Source organism: Nannobrachium achirus (assembly GCF_963921795.1).
Source record: "Nannobrachium achirus genome assembly, chromosome: 19".
Taxonomy (NCBI): domain Eukaryota; kingdom Metazoa; phylum Chordata; class Actinopteri; order Myctophiformes; family Myctophidae; genus Nannobrachium; species Nannobrachium achirus.
In genome coordinates, this window is record NC_137826.1 from 38,026,979 (window position 1) to 38,050,678 (window position 23,700).

General features: G+C 41.2%; 2 protein-coding genes across 2 annotated transcripts; one reads left to right on the forward strand and one right to left on the reverse strand.

Moving 5' to 3' along the window:
- The first annotated feature begins 196 nt into the window (after positions 1-196).
- Positions 197-5,628, forward strand: LOC308304368 (GTPase IMAP family member 7-like). The gene is made up of 4 exons (XM_080748956.1): positions 197-336; positions 1,569-1,610; positions 2,620-2,721; positions 3,400-5,628. Exons 1-4 carry the CDS (start codon positions 312-314, stop codon positions 4,194-4,196), a joined length of 966 nt encoding a protein of 321 aa, XP_080605082.1. The 5' UTR covers positions 197-311; the 3' UTR covers positions 4,197-5,628.
- LOC308304804 (uncharacterized protein) lies at positions 4,824-16,542 on the reverse strand (the record flags this gene model as incomplete). Its single annotated transcript, XM_080749434.1, has 5 exons — positions 16,518-16,542; positions 14,183-14,297; positions 13,000-13,101; positions 12,265-12,479; positions 4,824-4,841 (listed from the first exon to the last, which is right to left on the reverse strand). The coding sequence occupies exons 2-5, from the start codon at positions 14,250-14,252 to the stop codon at positions 4,824-4,826; spliced, it is 405 nt and encodes a 134-aa protein (XP_080605560.1). The 5' UTR covers positions 14,253-14,297; positions 16,518-16,542.
- Positions 16,543-23,700: the final 7,158 nt, after the last annotated feature.

Below are 23,700 nucleotides of genomic sequence, written 5' to 3' on the forward strand. Positions count from 1 at the left end.
GGCGAGTCGCTCGCTACCGCAGCACCGCTCGCTCGGCAGTGTCTCACGTGGATCATAGTCGACTGAGACGGCGCGCCTCCGTCGTCATCACCGAAAACAAGCGCTCCTTTCCCTTGCAACTCCCCGCGCCCCCACCGTTGTGCTTAGGTTCGTTGGCAAAAACGCACCGCACGCGTAGCAGCCACGCCTAACTGTGTGTGTACACTACACACACAGTACAGGCTGTCCGCAATCTGCGCATTTCTGAACGCCCTTGAAAATGTGAAATGACTGTCATGTCTGTTGGTTGAAACTGAAAGCTGGTTGGTGAAATGGCGTCTATAGCTGCTGGATTTTGTAAGTTTCTATCCCACTAGTTTTCTATCCCACTAGTTTTTACAGCTTCCAAAAGGTTTTTTTTAGGCCTACTGTTGTCGAACAGTTGATCTCGGGCATTGTTCAGGGACAGATTTATGCAGTGGCGCAAATGGTGATTCAATGTTTGGGGGGTCGCGAACATCGCTCAACACCTAGGCTACAGGTCTATTGATGTGCATATAGGCTCGTTTCTTTGTTAAAACAGTTTCTCGAGGTGTGAACTTACTTTTGAGTAATTTAAATACTAAATAATAAACAATAATAATAAATTGTACTGTTACTTTTCATTTGGACAATGAAGAGTAAGAGTAATTTAAATTCAGTAAATAAGTAAATAAATTCAGGTTTTTGATATACTGTAGCTACAGTTTAAATATATTTTCTTAAAAATGTTATTAAAAGTGGGTTTCTGATTATTATTTTTCTATTCCTGCTTAATGGCATTGGGACAGCTTAGGTCAGTGGTTCTCAACCTGTGGGTCGGGACCCCCAGGGGGGCCACCAAATTATTTTTTTTGGGGGGGGGGGGGTCCCCAGTGTGCAACATTGTTTTCTCACTCAACAGTGAGCAAACCTACACAATGTTTAAGATATGGGTATATGCACATTTCTAAAGTGACAATTTAAGGACCTAAAATTACAAATTAAATATTGGCCAAATTGTCGAATATTAGAAGTAGAAATTGTTAAAATAGACGATCTACATACTCACAAAGCCTCGTGGAGACTGTGTAATGGAAGGGTGTGTGTGTGTGTGTGGGGGGGGGGGGGTGCTCGAGTTAAAATATGATTTTCTGGGTCGCGGCCTGAAAGGTTTGAGAACCACTGGCTTAGATAACCGTGTAATTAATGTAAAAAAAGTGCTTTACTCAAAGAGTAGTTTTTAAATAGGCTACTTTTTACTCTTACCTTTGAGTAATTTCCTGGTCTAGTAGCCTACTTTTACTCTTACTTTGTGTATTTCACGAAAGTAAAAATACTCTTACATTGAGATTGAGTAGGATTTTTCAGTAGGCCTACTCTTTCCACCTCTGTTTCAAGTTAATATTTAAAAATTGTTCAAAATCCTGAAACGACTCAAATATTTGGCCTAATGTTCAGCAATTCTGTCAGTGTTGGAATGTTATGTTTACTGTAATGTATGATGGCTTTTATTCTCTCCTTCTCTCTCTTTCTCTCTCTCTCTCTCTCTCTCTCTCTCTCTCTCATAGATCCTAGAGGAAGAAGAGAGAGTATAGACATTCCTCTTAATTGTCAGTTGGGTCTTGTACTATCCTATATGCTACAGTAGGCTCCAATTTCTAAGTTCTCCTAAAACAGACATTTATTTTCATATTCATCACACATCTTACAGTAGCGTATAGTATAGCCAACGTTAAGGCAGACAGGTGGTGTCACCTACCGTTGCCTATTCTGTGATCTGATCTTGCCTAAATGACAAAAACACTGACTGAAAAAAACAAAAAAAAAACAAACAAACAAAGAAATCCCCAACCAACGAAAGTTGCTCGTCCAGTTCCTTGTCCATTCATGGATAGGCAGCCAGTCACCACCGTATCCATTCATTCGCTCATCATAGGAATGCAAATTTCTGCTTTTGTTTTCATAGAGTGGCAGGGGAGGGGGGTTTGGGCCGTCACCTGTACCGGGGGGATTAATTAGATATTAGATGGAAAAGGGGTGAAACATTTTTTGGAATACAGAACCCCAAGGGTCGATTCATACTCCACTTTTAGAGCCTAATTTATTTCGGTTCGGCTCGGTCTAAACTATAATATGGCGTCATTCAGAGGATCGGGGGGTGGGTAACGTCATTAATTCGGCTCCGAATGACGCCATATCATAGTTTAGACAGAGCCGAACCAAAATAAATTAGGCTCTAAAAGTGGAGTATGAATAGACCCCAAAGAGATGAGCTTTCAGGTTATTGTATTTTGACAAATTGATTGGCTGGAAGAACCATCATCAGCTATTGTTCATAACGATCAACAACATTCTAGTTCAGTTTTTTTTTACCATGTCCTAGAAAAAATAAGTTTCATTCATACTACTCCATGATGCTAACACGACCTTCCAATAGATATATTATTTATATTTGTTGTCATGTGTTAAACACGGTCAACAACAGTCAGTAATTGGCCTCTGTAAGTTGTAATAATTTGTCTGCTGTCCTAGACGTTTTAAACCGAAAATAGTTGTTTTCTTCCATACTTTTCTGTATCAAATTATTCTATTATTCTAAACTTATCTGGATGTCTGCAGTCAGGCTGGTGTTGGTGGGGAAGACAGGATCAGGAAAAAGCTCCTGTGGAAACACGATACTGGGGACTGATGCTTTCAAATCAGCTGTCAGTCAGCGCTCAGGTATGAGTTGGAACAAACACACACGCGCGCGCACACACACACACACACACACACACACACACACACACACACACACACACACACACAAGCATGCCATGCACACATTCGCATGTGCACACATTCACATGCACAGACTCACTCAGATACTCACTGAGATTAAGAAGAGAGAAATTATAATAGCAATTTACATTTGACAATTTAGGCATTCAGCAGTCACTCTGAACGCAACTGTTAGAAGAATAGACAATGAAGATATTGTACTGCAAGCTTCATTAACAGCATGGATTAAAGTACAAATAAAATAAGATATAAAGGTAAAATAGTAATATGAATGGGAATAAAACAGGAAAAAAGAAGAATAGAATGATACAGTATGGAAGGGATAGCGTCTGGCTCAGCAGTCATTATTGAGAAATAAAATCCTGATAGGCTGATGCCACCGACGCGAAGCCTGAAGGAATTTGTATTTCTCGATAATGACCGCTGAGCTGATTAGGCATTGGTCTGTTACAGATCAGAGTGGTCTGTTATCCAGAAATAATAACACACCGCTGATTTCAGCGATTGACCAATCAGAATCAAGCATTCAACCAAGCCGTGTAATAAAGATAGATATAATATTGTATTAGTTTGTTGTATAATGTGTACTGTATGGTACTGTATGTGACTCGTCCTCAGTAACCAGAGAGTGCTCCAAGCAAGCAGGACAGGTGTACGGCCATGAGGTGACCCTTGTTGACACGCCAGGCCTCTTCGACACCTTCTTCCCAGAGGACACCATCGAGAGGGAAATCTCCAAATGCATCAACATGTCGGCCCCGGGCCCCCATGCCATCCTCATCGTGGTCAAGGCAGGGACTTTCACTGCAGAGGAGCGAGATGCTGTGAAGAAGGTGGAGGAGATCTTCGGGAAAGACTGCTGGAGGTACACCATGATGCTCTTCACCCACGGGGACGAGGTCGACAAGACAGATGGCGGCATTGAACAATGTCTGGAAGAGGCTGGAGAGGACCTCAAGGACATCCTCACCATGATGGGAAACAGGTATCACGTTTTCAACAATGCCAACGCCAACCACCGTGAGCAGGTGCTGCAGCTATTGGAGAAGGTGAAGGAGATGGTCAGTGCAAATGAGGGGAAGCATTACTCCAACCCCACCTATCTTGAAACGGTCCAGATGCTGGATGAGAGAGAGAGACAACTCAAAGCATTGTACGAGAACAAACTGAAAGAGGAAACGCAAACCCTCGTCTCCAAGTATGAGAGAAAGCTGAAAGAGGCAGAGCTCGAGCAAGAGACACTGGAGAAAAGGCTGGAGATGGAGAAGGAGGAGCTGATCAGATATTACGACGCTTTGGAGAGTGGTGTGCGCTATGTTGTAGAGCAGGTTCCATTCCTTCAAAAGGATTCCTCTGGAAAGGACTCCTTTGAAGAAATTCTAAACAAGTTTCACGAGACACTGAAGTTGAATTGATCTTTTGATGTAAAGTAGGTGATCAATAGACTATCAGACCCTGGCACAAATTCGATACGGGAGTTTCAGGTGCACCGATCCCCAAATGGATGACTGGGGCCCAAGTAATTCAGTGGATCGCCCTTGATCAGCAATGCATTTTGAAAATCACCATAAAAGAAAGGAAAAACAACAAACAAACTGAAAGAGGAAAAGCAAACCCTCATCTCCAAATACGAGACAAAGAGTCAGAGCGAGAGCAAAAGAAGCTTGAGAAGCTGAATAATAGACTGGAGATGGAGAAGAAGGAACTGAACAGATATCATCACGCCTTGCAGAGCGGTGTCCGCCATATTGTAGAGCAGGTCAGGACTCCTTTGAAGAAAGTATCACGAGACACTGAAGCTGAATTGACCTGTTAAAGGGGCACTTGGCAAGTCTGTAGTGTGTATATTCAAACACAGTAGTGTTGACAGGCATCAAACAGGTAGCTGTCTTTGATGCTTTCATTGATTAGAGAGATCACTGACGAGCACTTGACAATTTTATGGTCCAATCAATTACCTCAATGCACAACCCTTTTTAAGTTCAAAGGGAACGATTAAGAGCTCTGGCTGAGCACCACCCCCCGCCCTCCCTCCCCTCACCTCACAGACTGTTCTGTCCCTGCAAGGGATGAATATCAACATAAACAGTGGAACAGAAACAAAATACAGACAGGGTGTGTCTTTCTGCAAAGAAACACCCCAGCACAATAATATGGTGTCTGATAAAGGGAAATGACTGCTAAAAATGTATATAATGTACATATACAGTATATTACAAATAGTCTTAAAGTTACCTAGTTTACCTAGACCACACGTCAATCATTAATAATGAATAATCAAACGTGTAGCGTGACATGGTTTAATGCCCCTGGACTCTGGAGCGGCTGAGTGAAGCGGAGGAACAAACGTGGCGGACTACAATGCAGACATTGTATCATCCTGCTGTTGCAGCTATCTCTGCTCTCTGATACTGTCAGTGACCACAACTTCCTCTTGCTCTGCTGATTTGCTACTGTAGGGGTTTATACTTTTTGTCACAATACTGTTGAAAACGTTTCAACCATTTGAGAAGTTACACTATATTATTAGAAGTTACAAACTATATTGTGTTTGTAGGATGTAATCAACATTGTATAAATTCTATATTTTTTCTATAACCTAAGCCTGTATCTTTGGTTGAACAATTGTCCGTGCCGGGCACATTCAGATAGAGCTTGGGGTATGTTGTCTGCCTTTTCATAGATTTTTGAGCGGTGGTCACACCGTCTCCATAGCGTGGCCGTGTGTGTAGGTATGTTTGTTTGTTAGTTTGTTTGTATGTATGTGGGTGGGTCTGTATGTAGCCTCAAGCCTGTGTAGTACCTTTTCTGACCACACATGTTAAGGGAGGGGCGCTGTTGTCCAGGCCACCCACACACACACACGGGGGGGTGGGGGGGGGTGGGGGGGAGAGAACCACCGCTCAGTTCACACGGGTGTGATTTGGGGGGGGGGGGGGGGGGAGAGAAGCACCGCTCAGTTCACACGGGTGTGATTTTTGTATTCTTGTTAAGAGACTATTAGCGTAAGTTTTAAATAAAGATCCTTTTCTATGAGAGAAGTCATAAGAGGATTGGTTTCTTTCTTCATACGGACCTTCAGGTCCGATCTTATCTTTGGACAAATTGGTGAGAGTATGCAGCATTTCTTACTATAAATAAAACTGGGCATGTTTTGATTCATCTGGGATGGTACAGCATACTTAGTATTAATTATCAAGTGTAGGAGAAATAGTTTGTGTTTTTAATTTCTTCTCATTTAGTCATGCCACATTATAAACTACACTGAAGCTCTAGTACATTTTATACACAGACGTTTCTGTTGCTTTTCATGATCCTTTTTCAACCCAGCACACCAGCAGGTGTATCCTATCAGCTTAAAAAAAAAAAAAGATTAATACTAGTAGAGTTGTTGTACAGTGTGCCCCCCCAGGTGTCAGCTGGGGAGAAGAGGAGAGCCCTGCAGAGGTGTCTTCTCTGGTGGTGGCCCTATAGAGTACAATGACAGTTTCTCTAAAACTATATATCTTCTGATAATATTTTTAGACAAGTGATGGGCTATTTGCTTAATACTGTATCAATGTCACATTGGCACTAGCTAGTTTCTGGACCTAGCCTACACCAGCCCTACATACAGTATTACAAAAGAAGGAACTTTACAAACAGATCTGCCATCTGATTAGCGGCTACTCACTGTCGCTTCAATCCAGTCGCTGCTTATTTTAAGAAGGAAATAGTTAATAATGTATGTTCCACACAGGCACCGTCGGAAACCTGCAGAACTGATTAGCTGCTACTCACTGTCGCTTCAATCCAGTCGCTGCTTATTTTAAGAAGGAAATAGCTAATACTGTATGTTCCACACAGGCACCATCGGAAACCTACAGAACCACTTGATAAGCAAAGCATTTTTTATGAAAACAGGCTTGCTGAGTAAAAATAAACACAATTGTGGTATGAGTAAAATATCTACATGTTTGTTTTTATAAATATGGGAATAGAAGGATGCTAAATAAATTGATATTAATAGCATGTCTCTGAATACCTGTACACACCCTGACATTCACATGAAGTTCAGATATTTACACAATGCCTGTGTCAAAGTAAGTCAAACAAAACACCTTTTATATTTGAGATCCCTACTTTGGCATTTGTATGTTAATGGTGCTGTAGACTAGCTGTCCTTTATTATCCACAAGGGAAAATCACTTGTTCAAATGCAAAAGGTGTTTTGTTTGACTTACTTTGATTTGATATGTTACAACACGTGTTGCATTGAGGGTACCGAGACACAGAGCATTCCTTCCTGTTGTTGGTGTCTTGATGACTCATATCCTGGCATGGAGGTTACAGTAATTGTCTTGGTTTACAGTAATTGTCTTGGGGAACTACACACACGCCCACTCACTCACCCACAAAGACATACTCAGGGAGAGCATGTTATAACAGGTTGTTTTATCTGTGCTTGTTGGATCTTTCTTCTGTATGGTGACAACTAGTGAATCTCTAAACTAAGGCATAGCAATGGCAAGCACATAGGTTTATGGTTTTGTACAGATATTAAGAGATCATTGAAGCAAAACCTGCTATCATCTGGTAGCAGGTCGACAGACAGCAATTTACAATTTAGGCATTTAGCAGACACTCTTAATCCAGAGCGATTTACAGTAAGCAAGGTACACCAGTAAGACTCCCTAATCGGGAGATAAGCAACCATCAGGTCGCATGTATGTTGTCTGCAAAAAGCAACCTGATGGTGGCGCTAGAAGAGGGGCATGTGAGAAATCAGGGGCAGAGGTTGTGGTTTGCCAGCCAAGGAGTGTGTGTGCAAAGTCTGGCAAGAATAGGGGCAACGTTGCTGGAGATAAGTATCTGCAAAAAGCAACCTCATGGTGGCGCTAGAAGAGGGGCATGTGAGAAATAAGGGGCGGAGGTTGTGGTTTGCCAGCCAAGGAGTGTGTGTGCAAAGTTTGGCATGGATGGGCAGCCAAAGATAGGAGTAGGGCCAAAAGTGTGACGTGACGGACAGACTGAGGGTCGGACGGAGGGACTGACGGACAGTCGGTGGAGGTTTTGATAGTAACTGACATGACAGTCGCAATCAATACATTAACATTAATACATCATAAATAGAAATAGTAATCTAAGAAAAAGAAAAACGTAGGTAGACCAACTTAAGCACCTATTCAGTAAAAAAAAACTTTTCATAACCTGTTTGCCTGTGGGAATTAGCTGCTATGGATCCAACTGCCTTTGTGAATGCAGAACCACTTGCCATGTAGTAACATCTGAAACAGTTTCAAGGGTGTTGCGATGTTCTTGAGATCATATACAGGGGAATACACAGAAACTCACCTGAAGCATGGCAAAACTTGAGAACCGGCACAAAGCCAACAAAGGTTAATCAAGGCAGTCATTAGGGCAACAGAATGAATTAGTCTCTCAATCGGGGGCTCACAGAGCTTTTTGTATACATTCTGTATAAACACTAGTTACAGTTACATTATCCAAACACTGTACTATGGTGTAGTACATCAAACTATAGACTGTATGAAGTAATACTGCTGCAGTAGCACATTAACTACTGTAACAATGAAGCAACATTGTAGCTGTAGCACATCTATAAATGGCAACTTGAGTTAAAGAATTAGATACCGTAATTTTACACTCCGTAGTAGGCTATTAAGTATATATACATTATATTTAAATTTTATTTAATTATATTTTATGATTTCCTAATTCTATTTTGTTTCATTACATATAACCTATACAGTTTCTGTAACTATAAAATACAGAGTAGAATAGAATAGACTAGAATAGAGTAGAGTAGAATAGATATTTAAAGGTCAGTGTTCAAAACTTGGTTCAGGTTGGCCCAGAGCAGATCAGGGACATGGTCTCTTCTACATGTCACTACATAAAACCCCACACAGCCTCTGGATAGACACACAGCAATTCATAAAGAAGAGAAAGTATTGTATATTGATTTCTCTATTTTCTTATGTTCGTACAAACTTATCAATGCATACAAATACAACTGTTGTTCCCTACGTCTCTCCCCTAGAGGGTGCACTTTACTGAAGTTATGGTTTAGGCTTGGGCATTCCTACAATAGGCCTCCTGCAAAACAAATGTATGGACACTACAGAGGCTTCCAAATATGAACACAAACTGTTTAAATTTGTAACCAGGCTGTTAATAGCATATTTAAGACATCGGTACTTCCTTGGTTAGGAATGCCTCTTCCAAGCTGTGGTCGAATGTACAACCCACTTCCAAAATCGTCACTTCTCTATGCTGTCCTCATGGACACGACAACATCTGGTATATTAGCTGTTTGTAACATGGCAGTTGAAACATTTTGACAGATGATAAAACATATGAACTGATATGTCCTTAAAGGGGAAGACCACCCATTTTCAATATTGAACTGTCATTAACATACCTTAGAGGAGTTGTGTGGAAATAAAAAAAAAGTTCCCCCTCTTCTGTGCCTAGAACTGGAGGATTGATTTTGGGGTTCGTATTGCAAATCACAACGTGATGACATCACACTGTTGTACTTTACAATACAAACCCCAAAATCAATCCTCCAGTTCTAGGCAACACAGAAGAGGGGGAACTGTTTTTTTTATTTCCACACAACTCCTCTAAGGTATATTAATGACATAATTCAATATTGATAATGGGTGGTCTTCCCCTTTAACAGAGCAACAATCCTGTTGTGCCTGGCAATGTATTGTACATTCCCTTACAGTAGCAACCATTCAGAATATGTGACAGTCTCAGTAAATGGATTGTGGTGTTGTTCTCAGTTGGTGCAGATAAATGAGGAGGAAATTAAGGCAAGTATTAGGGTACGACCACAGAGAAAGATTGGGTCTGATTGAAAGTACCTGTAATCTGGCTTTGACTGGAAAGGTGACTATATCTTCATCAACTGCATAATTCTTGTTAGTGTGATCTGCGGAAGGCAAGCTAGCTGTCCTTGTAATTTTAAACCAGTCCAGTGTTGTTTTTGCTGTTCTATTGTCTTTATTTGATTAGAAATAAAAATGGCAAGTGATGCAGATGTGCACCTGCCACCTGGCTCCACTTTCAGATTAACATATACCATGTTACAGAATACATCATACTGTACTATGTGTAGATACTATATACATTTCTATGATACATTCATATGTCTGTTACTGTTATATTAATTTAAAAAATAAGCTATTTAGTAGTGTAAATAGTGTAAGTAGTGTAAATCAGTCATGGAGTAGAAAAAAATAAATACAGTTCAGAGTTAACAGGAAAGAAGTTCAGATAACTCACAAATAGATTGAACCAATGTTTTATTATAGAATGTGAAAAGTGAGGATATCATATTTTATCTTGGTTCAGGATCTGCTACATTTACGGGTCTCCATTCCGAAACCCCACCATTCCGAAACCCCACCATTCCGAAACACCACCATTCCGAAATTTAAATTATTTTGACTTTCACCCACCTCCACCCACTTACCTCACCCACGTTCACCCCCCCACCCACCTCCAACCACTTACCCCCCCCCCCACCCACCTCTACCCACTTTCACCCAACTCCACCCACTTTCTCCCACATCCACCCACTTTGGCCCCCCCACCTCCACCCACTTTCACCCGACTCCAAGGGGCAGGAAAGTGGGAGGAGTTGGGTAAAAGTGGGTGGAGGTTGGGGGAAAGTGAATAGAGCTGGGTGAAAGTAGGTGGAGGTTGATGGAGTGGATGGAGGTGGGTGAAATTGAGCGGAGGTAGGTGGGGGTGGCTGAAACTGGTTGGATGTGGGTGAAAATGTGTGGAGGTGGGTGGGGATGGGTGAAAATGGTTGGAGGTGGGGAAAATGGGTGGATGTGAGTGAAAGTAGGTGGAGGTGGGTGAAAGCGGGTGGAGATGGGTGGGGTGGGTGGAGGGATCTGGATGGAGGTAGGTGAAAGTTAGTGGAGGTGGGTGGGGCTGGGTGAAACTTGGTGGATGTGGGTACAGGTGGGGGTGGAGGTTGGTGGGGTGGATGGAGGTGGGTGGGTGGGGTAGGTGAAAGTGGGTAGAGGTGGGTAGAAGTGGGTGGAGATGGGTGGAGGTTGAGAGTGGGTGGGGGTGGGTGGAGGTGGGTGAAAGTGGGTGGAGGTTGGTGGGGGTGGATGGAGGTGGGTGAAAATGAAACTGCATATTCGGGTGGTGTTTCTGATTTTCGGAATGGTGGGGTCTTATAGAACAATGGGAAACCCCACCATTCCGAATAATGGATATCCAATTATACATAATGTTTCTGCTTTTCTACCAACATACAGGTCTTTAATTTGATATTGGGACGTTTGCAGGTGTGAATAAACTGATGTCTTTTCAGAACTGCTGGTGTGTCTTCAGGGATCCCGTTTACAGTGAAAAGGCCTTTCTCGGGGGTGAACATGATGGTGCCTCTTCAGGTTGTAACTCTTAAGCTGGGTTCAAACCTGGATGGGTTGAGCGGCGCGATTACATACAAAGTCACAGCGCGGCACTGACGATCCGAACGGGGCGGCGTGAACGTCCGCCTCGTTCGCGCCACCCCACTTGGAAAAATCGAACTGAAGCGACCTTCGCTTCACCCCCACTCCACCCATCGCGTCCTGACTCCTGACAGCCAATCAGCGTTGATGTTGTTCACACTGGAAAGGTTTTTCTCCGGTGTGAACGTCGATGGTGTTTCTTGAGGGAACTTGAATCGTTGAAACTCTTGTCACAGAATGCACAGTGGAAAGGTTTCTCTCCAGTGGGGATACACCGGTGTGATTTCAGGCAACCAGACCCACGGAACCTCCTGTCACACAGTTTACACTGGAAAGCTTTTTCCCCAGTGTGGACACGCTGGTGTTGTTTCAGGTTACCCAACTCACTAAAACTCTTGTCACACTGTTCACACTGGAAAGGTTTTTCTCCAGTGTGAACAAACTGGTGCCTCATCAGGGAACCCGAATGACTGAACCTCTTGTCACAGTGTTTACACTGGAAAGGTTTTTCTCTAGTGTGGATACGCTGGTGCCTCTTCAGGGAACTTGACTCATTAAAACTCTTGTCACAGTGTGTACAGTGAAAAGGTTTTTCTCCAGTGTGGATACGCTGGTGCCTCTTCAGGGAACCTGACTCACTGAAACTCTTGTTACAGTGTGTACAGTGAAAAGGTTTTTCTCCACTGTGGATAAGCTGGTGTCTCTTCAGGTGACCAGACACATTGAAACTCTTGTTACAGTGTGTACAGTGGTAAGGTTTTTCTCCAGTGTGAATACGCTGGTGTGTTTTCAGGTGACCAGACTCACTGAAACTCTTGTCACACTGTTCACACTGGAAAGGTTTTTCTCCAGTGTGGACGCGCTGGTGTCTCTTTAGTTTACTTGACTGTCTGAAACTCTTGTTACACAGTTTACAATGGAAAGATTTTTCTCCACCTTTTCCCCCCCAATCATCACTGTCATCAGTGACTTCAGAGTCAGATTCAAGCTCAACTTCAACTCCAGAGCAGTGAGAAGTGATGTCTTCATCATCAACTTCACTTTTCACTGCCAGTAATGTCAACATTGTCTCATCAGGTTCCTCTGGTCTTTGAAGTAGCTCCTGTTCCTTTTTAATCTGTGGAGAAACTGGTTCCTCCTGAAGCAGACTGGGGCTCCTCTCCTGTTCAGGAGAAACCTCCTCTTTACACACAACCATGTGCAGGATGTCTAGGAGCAGAAACATAACATGATAGTGAATACTGGATTTCTAAAATGTTTCCATCGTCACCTGTACAAAGTGAGCTATCACCTACTCTGATTGACCAAACATTTAGTTAGTTACTACCTGTTCACCTGTAGTAACAGAGAAATCATGTTTTTGCATGGTTTTGGCAAAATATTTCTAAACCGGGTAGTTTTAGAACTAATACCAGGCTTTCCTCCACGGTGGAAAGTTTGGTGATGCGAGGTTAAATCAAGAAGCTGAGAAAAAGCCTGATCTGTTGAAGTTATATGCTGCAGCCTTTTCTTTTACATTGATTTGCACATGAGAGAATGTGATTAACCTAATAAAATTGTTAAAAATGATTTTTTATGATGGCTATATATAGTATATTATCACTGTCATGATATGTTGTGCCATGATTATCGTCGAGTAAAAATAAGACATTGCAGCAGCCCTACAACAGAACAGGGGGTGAAAAAAAGAAGAAAAAAAAGAAGAAGAAAGACAGCACATGAAACTTACTGAGGTGTGGGTAATCTTCAGGTTCCTCCTGTTTAATAGAAATGTCCAAGGCTGAGTCTGGAGAGTTCATCTTCACCTGCAGTCTGGACTCCACACACTGGTCTGAAGCAGTTGAATAAGGATTTTAATAACTGGAGACCCAGTGGTGTCAAGAATAACAATACTGTTTGCAGAAGGTCATGGCAATATGGCCCAAGCAGTAAGCACAACTCTCCAATATATAATGATTTAAAGTTAATGAGGGCATGGCATTATTTTAGGCCAACCCTATCACCAAGAATGATTTCTAAAGGACAGTGATATGAACCTTTAATGCTTCATGAGTTGTAGAAATGGTTTAATGTAAAACACAGGAAACATGGGGTGAAAACAAAGTTCCACGTTATAATGACTTCATCAGTACTGAGGACAACATGTCTAACAATTCTATATCATTATAAAATACATCAAAATTAAAAAAAGATTATGCTCTTGCTCTGTGTAAGTAAACTATGACCGGAACCGATCTTCAGACTATGGATGCATACGGTGACTGACCAAATTCTAAGGGGGCTGCTCTCCATTCCGACATGTCTCCATTCTGACATTGACTTCTTATTGTCGGAGTGGCAACACTTCCATAGAGGTTAGGTTTAGGGTTAAAAATTCTTAATAAAAAACATTATACTGTTCTGATGTGTTTTCATTTATTTTTTGTATCACCAACTACCATTACCTTTGTAGTTTGTAGGCTATTTCATTCTATTTTCACATTATTCCACACTTGTTGAAGCAAATTATTTTGGGGGGTGCCCCAATCATTAACTCAGTGCAACTCTGTTTTCTCACTTAACAGTAAACAATTTAAAAACTCAACAGTGACTATTTAAGGATAAAAAAAAGACAAATAAAACATTGGCCAAATTGTCAAATACTGTACATAGAGGCATAAATTGTGAAAATAGCCGATCTACATGCTCACAACGCCTCACGCTGCGAGGCGTTGTGTGCATGTAGATCTGCTGTTTTCACAATAGAACCGTGTTATACAAAATGTAATTCCTCAACTCTTAGTGCTAGTTTGGGGGTCACGGCCTGGCACTGGCCTAAAGTGCAGCCAGCTAGCAACTGTTTGCTATGTGTATGTGACAATAAACACCTTGCGGCTTGAGGAATGGAACAAAGACATAAAAGTGAAACTTACTGAAGTCTGGCTGGTCTTCAGGTTCCTCCTGTTTCATTGAAACAGTTGTGTCTGGGTCTGGAGAGTTCATCTGCTCTGCACCTGCAGTCTGGACACCTCAGAGTCTGGAATGAAACTATTAAAATCCCAGAGTTTAGGATTCATTTCAACTTCAACAACTTCCTAAAAAAAATCAACTATAAGGCCCTTTCCCACTGGGCGCAACAACGATAAAGATAACAATAACAAATATAGTTTTCAATTGAATTGGATGGCAGCGTCCACACCACAACCGATAAAGCTGCCATAATTGATGTGAATGCCGGACATATCGTTATTGTTATCTATATCGCATCCGGTGGGAATGAACCTTAATTCCTAAACATATTTCATTTCAAGTTGGCCAGTATGATTTTGTTGAATATTATGTTGGAAATACACGTGAATTACAAATCTCACTGATAAGTTTGTGTAAGCATTATGTAGCCAATATTAGGACCGTTCAATAAGAGGGTGTACCGAACCGAATGACCCTGTACCGAACAATACAATACCACTGTCACTCCTTTCCAATGATGAGTCAGGTTGTTTCGTGTAACTGATGTTTATTTACAACACCCTTAAACACCGTCAAAACTTTCTGGCTGCACATAACTTAGAAAGGAATGAAGTGAAGGTCCAAGTCTCATAACCAAACAATAACAGATGAACTTGACAGTGGCACCACGCTGTACACACCAAACAATTCATGCGCCCGTCTTCATGGACGGCATGACAAACAACTGGAAGCTAACCGGGTATTGACTGACTATTTCCATATATGGTCGTAGGGCGGAAATGACCTCACCGCAACATCCGGTTGCTTGGAAACCATTGACAAAATAAATGTAGAAAATAAAATTACAAATAACAAATAACAAAGTGGCAGCAGCCACAACCACTCCACATCCCCCTGGGGTAATTATGCCCAAAATGTGGCCATATTTTCCCAAATATGGAGATGACTGACGTCTGACATCATAGATGTCTGACATCATAGACCGCATGAGATTGACACAATATGTCTATATATGGCACACATCTAGAATGTCAGATGCCCATACAGTATATGGACATATTTTGTCAGTCTCATTTGGGCTATGGCATCAGACATCTATGATGTCAGACGTCAATTTGAAAGTGTCTTGGGCTCTTGGCCATACATGGAGCATAAGGTGTGTGACAGACAGACGGACATGAGCTGCAAGTTTTCATACTAGTAAGACGCCTCAGGGGGACCTCGCCCTAAAGGCCAAATATGCTTGCTCAGTTATTCGTTATGTGAAAGTCCTATGATGTCTATGACATCTGATCTGACATAATACCCTTTTATGCCCATACGGAGATCCCTGTCTGTAGAACCAGCCGTTAGTGTGGTATGTGGCCGATGTGGCCTCCAGTCCATATATGGGCTTAATATTGATGACATCAGGGAACTCCATATATGGGCATAACAAGGGATTATGTTAGTGTATGACATCACAAGCCAGCCCAGAGCATGTTGTTATCATGTCAGAGCGACAAACCCATAGAACCACGTCAGGCCTAAACCTAACCCAAAAACATAACCCTAACTAAATTCGGACTAATGAGATTTCAGACTTATGGGCAGTCCCCTGTATTTCTCCAGTAGGCATGGGTATGAGTTTGTTTTTTTAAAACTCACTTTGTGTGTGTGTGAGTAATCTGTGGGAAGTAGGTGTGATGTCTTGGTATAGTATATGTCACCTTCAGGCCGATTTTTAAAACACATTTTTGGACACTGCTCCTACAGATTTTGCCCTAAAATCACGAAACTCACTACACACTATGTCTACACTCATGTCATCAACATGGATCAGGAAGATTTTGGAAAAACACATTTTTGCCCTATTTGTGGAGATAAGTGACCTACGGTCGCTTATCTCCCGATTAGGGAGTCTTACTGGTATATGTATATATATTTTTATTAGTGTGTGCATATATTAGCCTATCTGTCTTCCCTTGGGAGTAGGGTCTGTGACTCTTTCCTGCAAACATAGTCTGACGGCTGTGAATCAAGTCTGCACTAATTATGACCACATGTAGGCCTACATGACAGCAGCAGAGCAGTTGAACGTATGTTCAATCTTAAATGATGTGTCAAAAAGACACACATTGATGAAACGCACTGGTTTGTTCATCTGAAATGATGAATAGATGGAACACATTAATGAGTTCATAACAGGCCATACCTGCAGTGTTTCAGTGGTTGAACTGATAACAAACGTCCTCCTGCTCCTGCTGCTTAACGACGACACTATTTAGAAAGGACACGTTTTTATTTTCTGTGTTTTACTTTCATATGAATCTAGAGTATTTTACCAAGTCAGAATTCGGATGCAGCCCACCATGTTGTTTTCACAACTGGATTGTGGGTATGTTGACTTCTTCTGACCAGTTTGTGTAGTCCTAGTGCCCCCCACTGTTGGTATCGGGTACTGTCCATTGTTTATACACTGACTGTTAGGCCTATGTGACATTCCAGACCTGTAGAGAAGAAAACTTTGATTGCAACAGTCAATCTACATTAATATATTATTTAAAATATAGATATCATTGTAGTCATTATGGGTGGCCATAGCTGAATGATTAAGAGTGCTCTTGGACATGGAAAGGTATACACCTCCTTCGGCTCTGGGGCATCTTAATCACAAGGTGGGAGCCATAACTCTATGGGCAGTAGAGCAAGCTTCCGCATGCGTCACAGAAACTGAAGTTGGTAGACCAATCAATGTTACAGAATACATCATGTACCAATATATACCATGTTACAGGATACAATAACAATCATATCATTTTCAAACTATGTAAATAATATACTGTATGATATATTCAAAAAGAAAGAAAGATGCTATTTCATAGCAGAAATATTTAATTAGTCATGGAGAAGAGAATAATGGAATACAGTACAGTTTGGCTATTGTAACAGAATGTTCTAGTACACAGGAAAACAGTTCTTTCAGATACCTCAGGAATAGATAGAACCAATATTTTATTAAAGAATTATAGAATGTGTATACAAGTGAGGATATAATATTTGATGTGGGCGTTCAGGCTGTTATTTTTTTTCCCCCCCATGCTCAGCACACATCATTGAACATCAAGAGCAGGGAGATAGATATACAATAACACCCCCCCCCCCCCACCATGGGGAACAGAACTAATAGCAAGCAGAGCCCACTGGTGGTGCTGGGTTGGCGGCGGGAGCAAAAAGGCGCATAAAACAACCAGGGACACATACAGCAAGCAGACTTAGGTGAGCTTAAATAACCCGCTCAATTGGACAGCTGATTGCCATGTCAGTGTATGGGTCTTGCATAACACTGTGTACAGTGTGCACCCACATAGTAATGCGCATGTGTGGAACCTCTTGCATACTTTTCAATCCACCTCCCTACAAACATACTGGTGTTTCATTTGATTCTCCCTGTGAGCTAATTTGCAGTGGAACAGTTGTGTCTGCCTTTGTGTGAATACGTTGTTCGTGTCTTTTTAGATTACTAAAAGAAGTGAAACCCTTGTCACAATGTGTACACTGGTACGGTTTTTCTCCTGTGTGGATACGCTGGTGTGTCTTCAGGTAACCTGACTGTATGAAACTCTTGTCACAATGTGCACACTTGAAAGGTTTTTCTCCGGTGTGGATATGCTGGTGTTTCTTGAGGCAACCCGACTGTCTGAAACTCTTGTCACAATGTTTACACTGATACGGCTTTTCTCCGGTGTGAATGCGCTGGTGTGCTTTCAGGTGACCAGACTCACTGAAGCTCCGCTCACAGTGTTCACACTGGAAAGGTTTTTCACCGGTGTGAATACGCTGGTGTGACTTCAGGTGACTCGACTCACTGAAACTCCTGTCGCAGTGTTCACACTGGAAAGGTTTTTCTCCAGTGTGGTTACGCTGGTGTGCCTTCAGGTGAGAGGAATGAGTAAAACTCTTGTCACAATGTGCACATTGGAAAGGCCGTTCTCCCATATGGATCATCAGGTGTTGCTTCAAAGCATATGAACTACCAAAGCTCTTGTCACAGAATTGACAGCAGAAAGGTTTTTCTTTAGTGTGGACACGCTGGTGTGTCTTCAGGGAACCTGACTCGCTGAACCTCTTGTCACAATGCTCACACTGGAAAGGTTTTTCTCCCGTGTGAACACGATGGTGTTTCTTGAGGGAACTTGAATCGTTGAAACTCTTGTTACAGAATGCACAGTGGAAAGGTTTTTCTCCTGTGTGGTTACGCTGGTGTGTCTTCAGGTGAGATGATTGAGTAAAACTCTTGTCGCAGTGCGTACACTTGTATGGTTTTTCTCCAGTGTGGATCAGTGTGTGTTGCTTCAAACCGTATGAATCCTTGAAACTCTTATCACAATGTTTACAGTGGAAATTCTTCCTCACATATGTAAGTCCTGTCTCTGTGTTTAACGCTGACCGACCTCCACTGGTCTCCTCCCAATCATCACCGTCTTCAGTGACTTCACTGTCTTCAGTGAGTTCACTGTCTTCAGTGACTTCAGCCTCTTCATTGACTTCAGTGTCAGATTCGAGCTCAACTTCAACTTCAGAGCGGCGTGAGATGTCTACATCTTCAACTTCACTTTTCACTGCCAGTAGGTCAACTGGCAACCGTGATCCATCAGGCTCCTCTGGTCTTTGAAGTAGCTCCTCCTGTTCCTCTTTAATCTGTGGAGGCTCTGGTTCCTCCTGGAGCTGACTGGGGCTCCTCTCCGGTTCAGGAGAAACCTCCTCTTTACACAGGATGTCTAGGAGCGGAAAAAATAACATGATAGTGAATACTGGGTTCCTAAAATGTGCATCTATTTTTCCATCATCCATGTTCCATGTACAAAGTGAGCTATCACCTACTTTGATTGACCAAAACATTTACATTTACTCACTACAGGTTACTACAAGTGTTTCTGAAAACTGAAATTCCCCCCCAAAAAATAATGTTTTAGCTAAATGCATATTTTGAAATGTAATTTGAATTTATATATTTAGTTCCATTACCAAACAAAATAATAATGTTGTTACAGCAAAATAAAATTATGAAACAATATTAAACCATAGAATCAACTCTGATTTCCGTAGTACAGTAAATGAGGCTGTAGGCCGATACTTAGTGAGAAATGGGTTTCGATTTTCTAAGCTCGTCGTAAATAATGTGTAAATAATGTGACTAAAAAAAAAGATGATCAGCAGAAGCGAGACCCTCGCGCGATTAAACGCTTATAAATAAATCAATGTCATGTGTTAGCAACACAGTTTTATAGGCTAATAAAACAACAACTAAATAATATTATATGAGCCTTTTCTACTGAACATTGCTCACCTTCACCGAAGTAAAAGGTGATGCTAGGATCCAGCAGGTCATACTGGCACGCTATATCAGATAGATTATGGACCAGAGCTTTATTGATTACTGATGGAAAGTTTGTCTTTTGGATTAATCACTGTCCTGCGTTGGAACTTCTAGAATTCATCCACTGTTTCCTCATAAGATGGTAAGACTTATTAGGCTATTGTGTGTGGCATTCATGTGAAAAATATACAGTAGCCTACAGTATTATAAATGAATACCACAACACAATGGAGGCGCATCTGAGCCTCCGGTGTTATTCAGGCATGATAGTCTATTTTCATCATTACGTGAAACTTTGTCTGAGTTGGCCGACACTGGCAAACAGCCGGTTTGGCACTATTTAATTGACTTTGCATGAAGAATAAAGCATTCTAAAGACATACGCAAGCTTCAGCCTCAGAGGAGCAGACATGAGCTAAATGAATTAACCGACAGAACAACATTAATGAATCAGCCTACTAACGTGGGATGTTGCGTAAATTCCCTTACATTCAAAATATGGGATTAAACAGCTTCGTGAATCGGGCCCATTGTGAGCTTGTATATCGTCTATTTTCAGTGATTGTTCGATAGGGATACTAGCATTCAAGTGGTTAAAACCTTAAATCAAGAAGCTGAAATAAAGCCTGTCAAAGATCTGATTAAGTTATGTGCTGCAGCTTTTTCTATTACATTGATCTGCACATGAGAGAATGTGCTTTTGGATGTACAGTAGTGAAATTACATCATTCAGACATATTGTAATTAATGATGATTGTCATGATATGTTGTGCAATGACTATCGTATAGTGAAAATAAGACCTTGTGGCAGCCCTACAACAGAACAGAAACAACTCAATGAAGAGAGAGCACAAGCAACTTACTGAGCTGTAGGTCATCTTCAGTTTCTTCCTGTTTAATAGAAATTTCCATGGCAGTTTCGGGGGAGTTCATCTTCACCTGCAGTCTGGACTCCACACCCTGGTCTGAAATGAAGCAATTGAATAAGACTGACTGAATATGACTTTAAATAACTGAAGCCCCAGTGGTGTCAAGAATAATACTACTGTTTGCAGAAGGTAAAGTCAATATGGCCTAAACCCAACTCTCCAACATATTAAACTTGGGTGCATGATAATGAGTTTTGTTCAGTATATTAAGGATTAGGGACGAATGAAAATAATTATTTAAAATCAAGTTAATAAGTTGAAAGTAGCCAATCTGTTTTTCGTGCTTCTGCAACCAAGCGCACCCTCCGTTCTATTGTTTACAATCAACAGAAACCAAGGATTACATAATATTTCAAGAGTGAGAGATCACAGTAAAAAATCCTAAACATATTCTTCCTCCACACTGGGAGAAAAACAGCATCTGAAAGTTTGATGAAATGCATTTTTACACGTGAGTGTAAAAGTGCCCACTTATCCTTTGCATCCTATGAGCGGTAGGATTCATTTGGTGCCTACCTAATAGTAATAGTATAAAAACAAATTCCAGGGTTTAGGATTAATTTCAACTTAAACAATGACATTAAGGAAGGAGTAACTTTTTTAGTTAATAACTTGTCTATTAGGTAAGTTGTGAATAAGCGAATTAAGCGAATAAAAAAAACCCAAATGATAAGTTTGTGGAGATAGAACAAGGAATTACGTGGCCAGCGTGTGTATTTGTCACTGAATAATATTCAGTAATATTCAGTGACAAATACACACGCAAATACACATATTATGTGCATACCAGTGAAATGAGGTATCTGTGTTTTAACATAGATGTATGTAATAACAGGAACAGACTACTATGGGGACTAGGGAGCAATTTGCTCAGGGACACATTGCTGACCTGGAAATACCCATTTGTTTACAAACATTTCTGATGGTTCTATGGCTCTATACATATGTGATGTTTTATGAGACCATTGTTTGATTGATTGATTGAAGACTTTATTAGAAGTTTGCATAGGAAAAGGTACAGTTTCATGACGGTACAGTTCACTGGTACAAGGTCTACTAAAAGGAGATCCATGAAAAGACTAAGTTTATTTCCACTGGAAACCATTGAAGTATCTCATATAACATTGAATGACAGACAAATAGAACACAGTACTATGCAGTAGATATGTAAAGAAAAACAAAAAAGAAGACAGTAAGTCTAGACAAACAGTATATACAAAGAAGGGGCAGGGGAGGGTAGGGTTGGATAGGTTCATTTTGTTTTACCAGTTGCGAACGGCTGCTGCCTGTAAGTGGTTTTTCAGGGCAATTTTAAAGGATGCTAGTGATCCACACTCCACACTGTTATAATTCACACACGTCATCCATTATTCTGTTGGCCGGTAAAAAAAAACCAGTTTACAGACTATGATTTTGTTGGAATCACACAGAAATATAAATCCTGTATATTTTGCCACACTGCATTCTGTCTGTGTTGTCCTGCCTCATCAGAGACAGAGCAGAACACTATGAACATTATGGATTGATTGACTGATTGATTGATTGATTGATTGATTGATTGATTGATTGATTGGTTGATTTATTGAAGAATTTATTAGAAGGTTCAAGGTTGCATAGGGAAAAGTACAGTTTCTTGACAGTACAAATCACTGGTACAAGGTCAACTAAAAGGATCGAGATCCTAAGCCTTTCGGCTTATTTACACAGGAACCACTTTATGTATCTCATTAAAAAGCGACTGGTTGTATTTATGGTCACGTGTATAAGACAGCAGCAGAGCAGTTGAATGTGTTTGTTCAATCTTAAAACTATGTGTCAACAAAGACACATTGTTTGATAAAACGCACTGATTTGTTGATGAATCGATGACTAGATGGAACATATTAATGAGGAGTTCATAACAGGCCTACCTGCAGTGTTTCAGTGGTTGAGCTGCCTGCTAACAAACGTCCTCCTGCTGCTTAACGACGACACTGTTTGGAAACGTTTTTCCTTTCTTTGTATTTTACTTATATGAATCTATGGTATTTTAACGCGTCAACAACAACAGTCAGACTGTTTGTCAACAACAGTCATAATAACTCTATGGACGCAGCCCGAAGCCCTCCATGTTGTTTTTTGCCTATGTGAAGTCAGCTGCATTAGCGTTAGCTGCAATAAGACTTCCGGTGCCGATCTCTTCAGAATAAGAGTACCCCTGAGGCAATTGAAAAATGTTGAAAAACGAGTATATGCACATTCAAAATATAAATTAAGCATTAAAACGAACACACACAATGCTAATTGTGTTTCTGGGTAAAAAAAAAGTTTTATTAACATTAGAAAAACATTATAAATGGATAAATGCAGTTCACTGGAGTGCATAGCCTTTACAAATTGGGCACTGGACAGGAGGCGGCTCTTTGCGTCGGCACTTTGGAGACACGCACGCGTTCGGGGAGACCTCCTCTATCACTCCACACTCTCCGCTAAGCAGGAGAGGTGTAAAATCAATTTCTGTTGGCTTTCCAGTGCAGCCACTCGCTCAAAATAGTGACATTTTCAGGCATTTTCAAACTCTAGTTGGCGCTGGAGAGCAGACGGCTCTTTGCGTCGGCACTTTGGAGACACGCACACGTTCAGGGAGACCTCCTCTATCACTCCACACTCTCCGCTAAGCAGGAGAGGTGTAAAATCAATTTCTGTTGGCTTTCCAGTGCAGCCACTCGCTCAAAATAGTGACATTTTCAGGCATTTTCAAACTCTAGTTGGCGCTGGAGAGCAGACGGCTCTTTGCGTCGGCACTTTGGAGACACGCACGCGTTCGGGGAGAATGTGTGAGAGAGAGAGTAATACTAAATAAATAAATATATTGCAATATAATGAACAGTATAAAATAACATGAAACAAGGGCTACAACACACAGGTGCACACACACACACACACACACACACACACACACACACACACACACACACACACACACACACACAATGTGCAGTCATAAAGTAATACCCTAAATGTGGCTAGAGTTGGAATGCACTTTCTGCATTCTTTTCTCCCTTGCCAAAATAGCAGATCTACAGTGAGCTAGTAGATTGGACACTTTTGGTTAATATTCCCCCCAATTTGGGATCAAGTGGTTAAACATCAAGTATAAAGTTGTTTTAAATATGTCCTACACAGATGTTCTATCAAGTTGTACTTATTTATA

Excerpts from the sequence above, each read along its gene's own strand:
- LOC308304368 (XM_080748956.1), top strand. The coding sequence starts at position 312 with ATGGCGTCTATAGCTGCTGGATTTT. Across the intron at positions 337-1,568 it reads GTCTATAGCTGCTGGATTTT|ATCCTAGAGGAAGAAGAGAG; the intron begins GTAAGTTTCTAT and ends TCTCTCTCATAG. Across the intron at positions 2,722-3,399 it reads AGCTGTCAGTCAGCGCTCAG|TAACCAGAGAGTGCTCCAAG; the intron begins GTATGAGTTGGA and ends ACTCGTCCTCAG.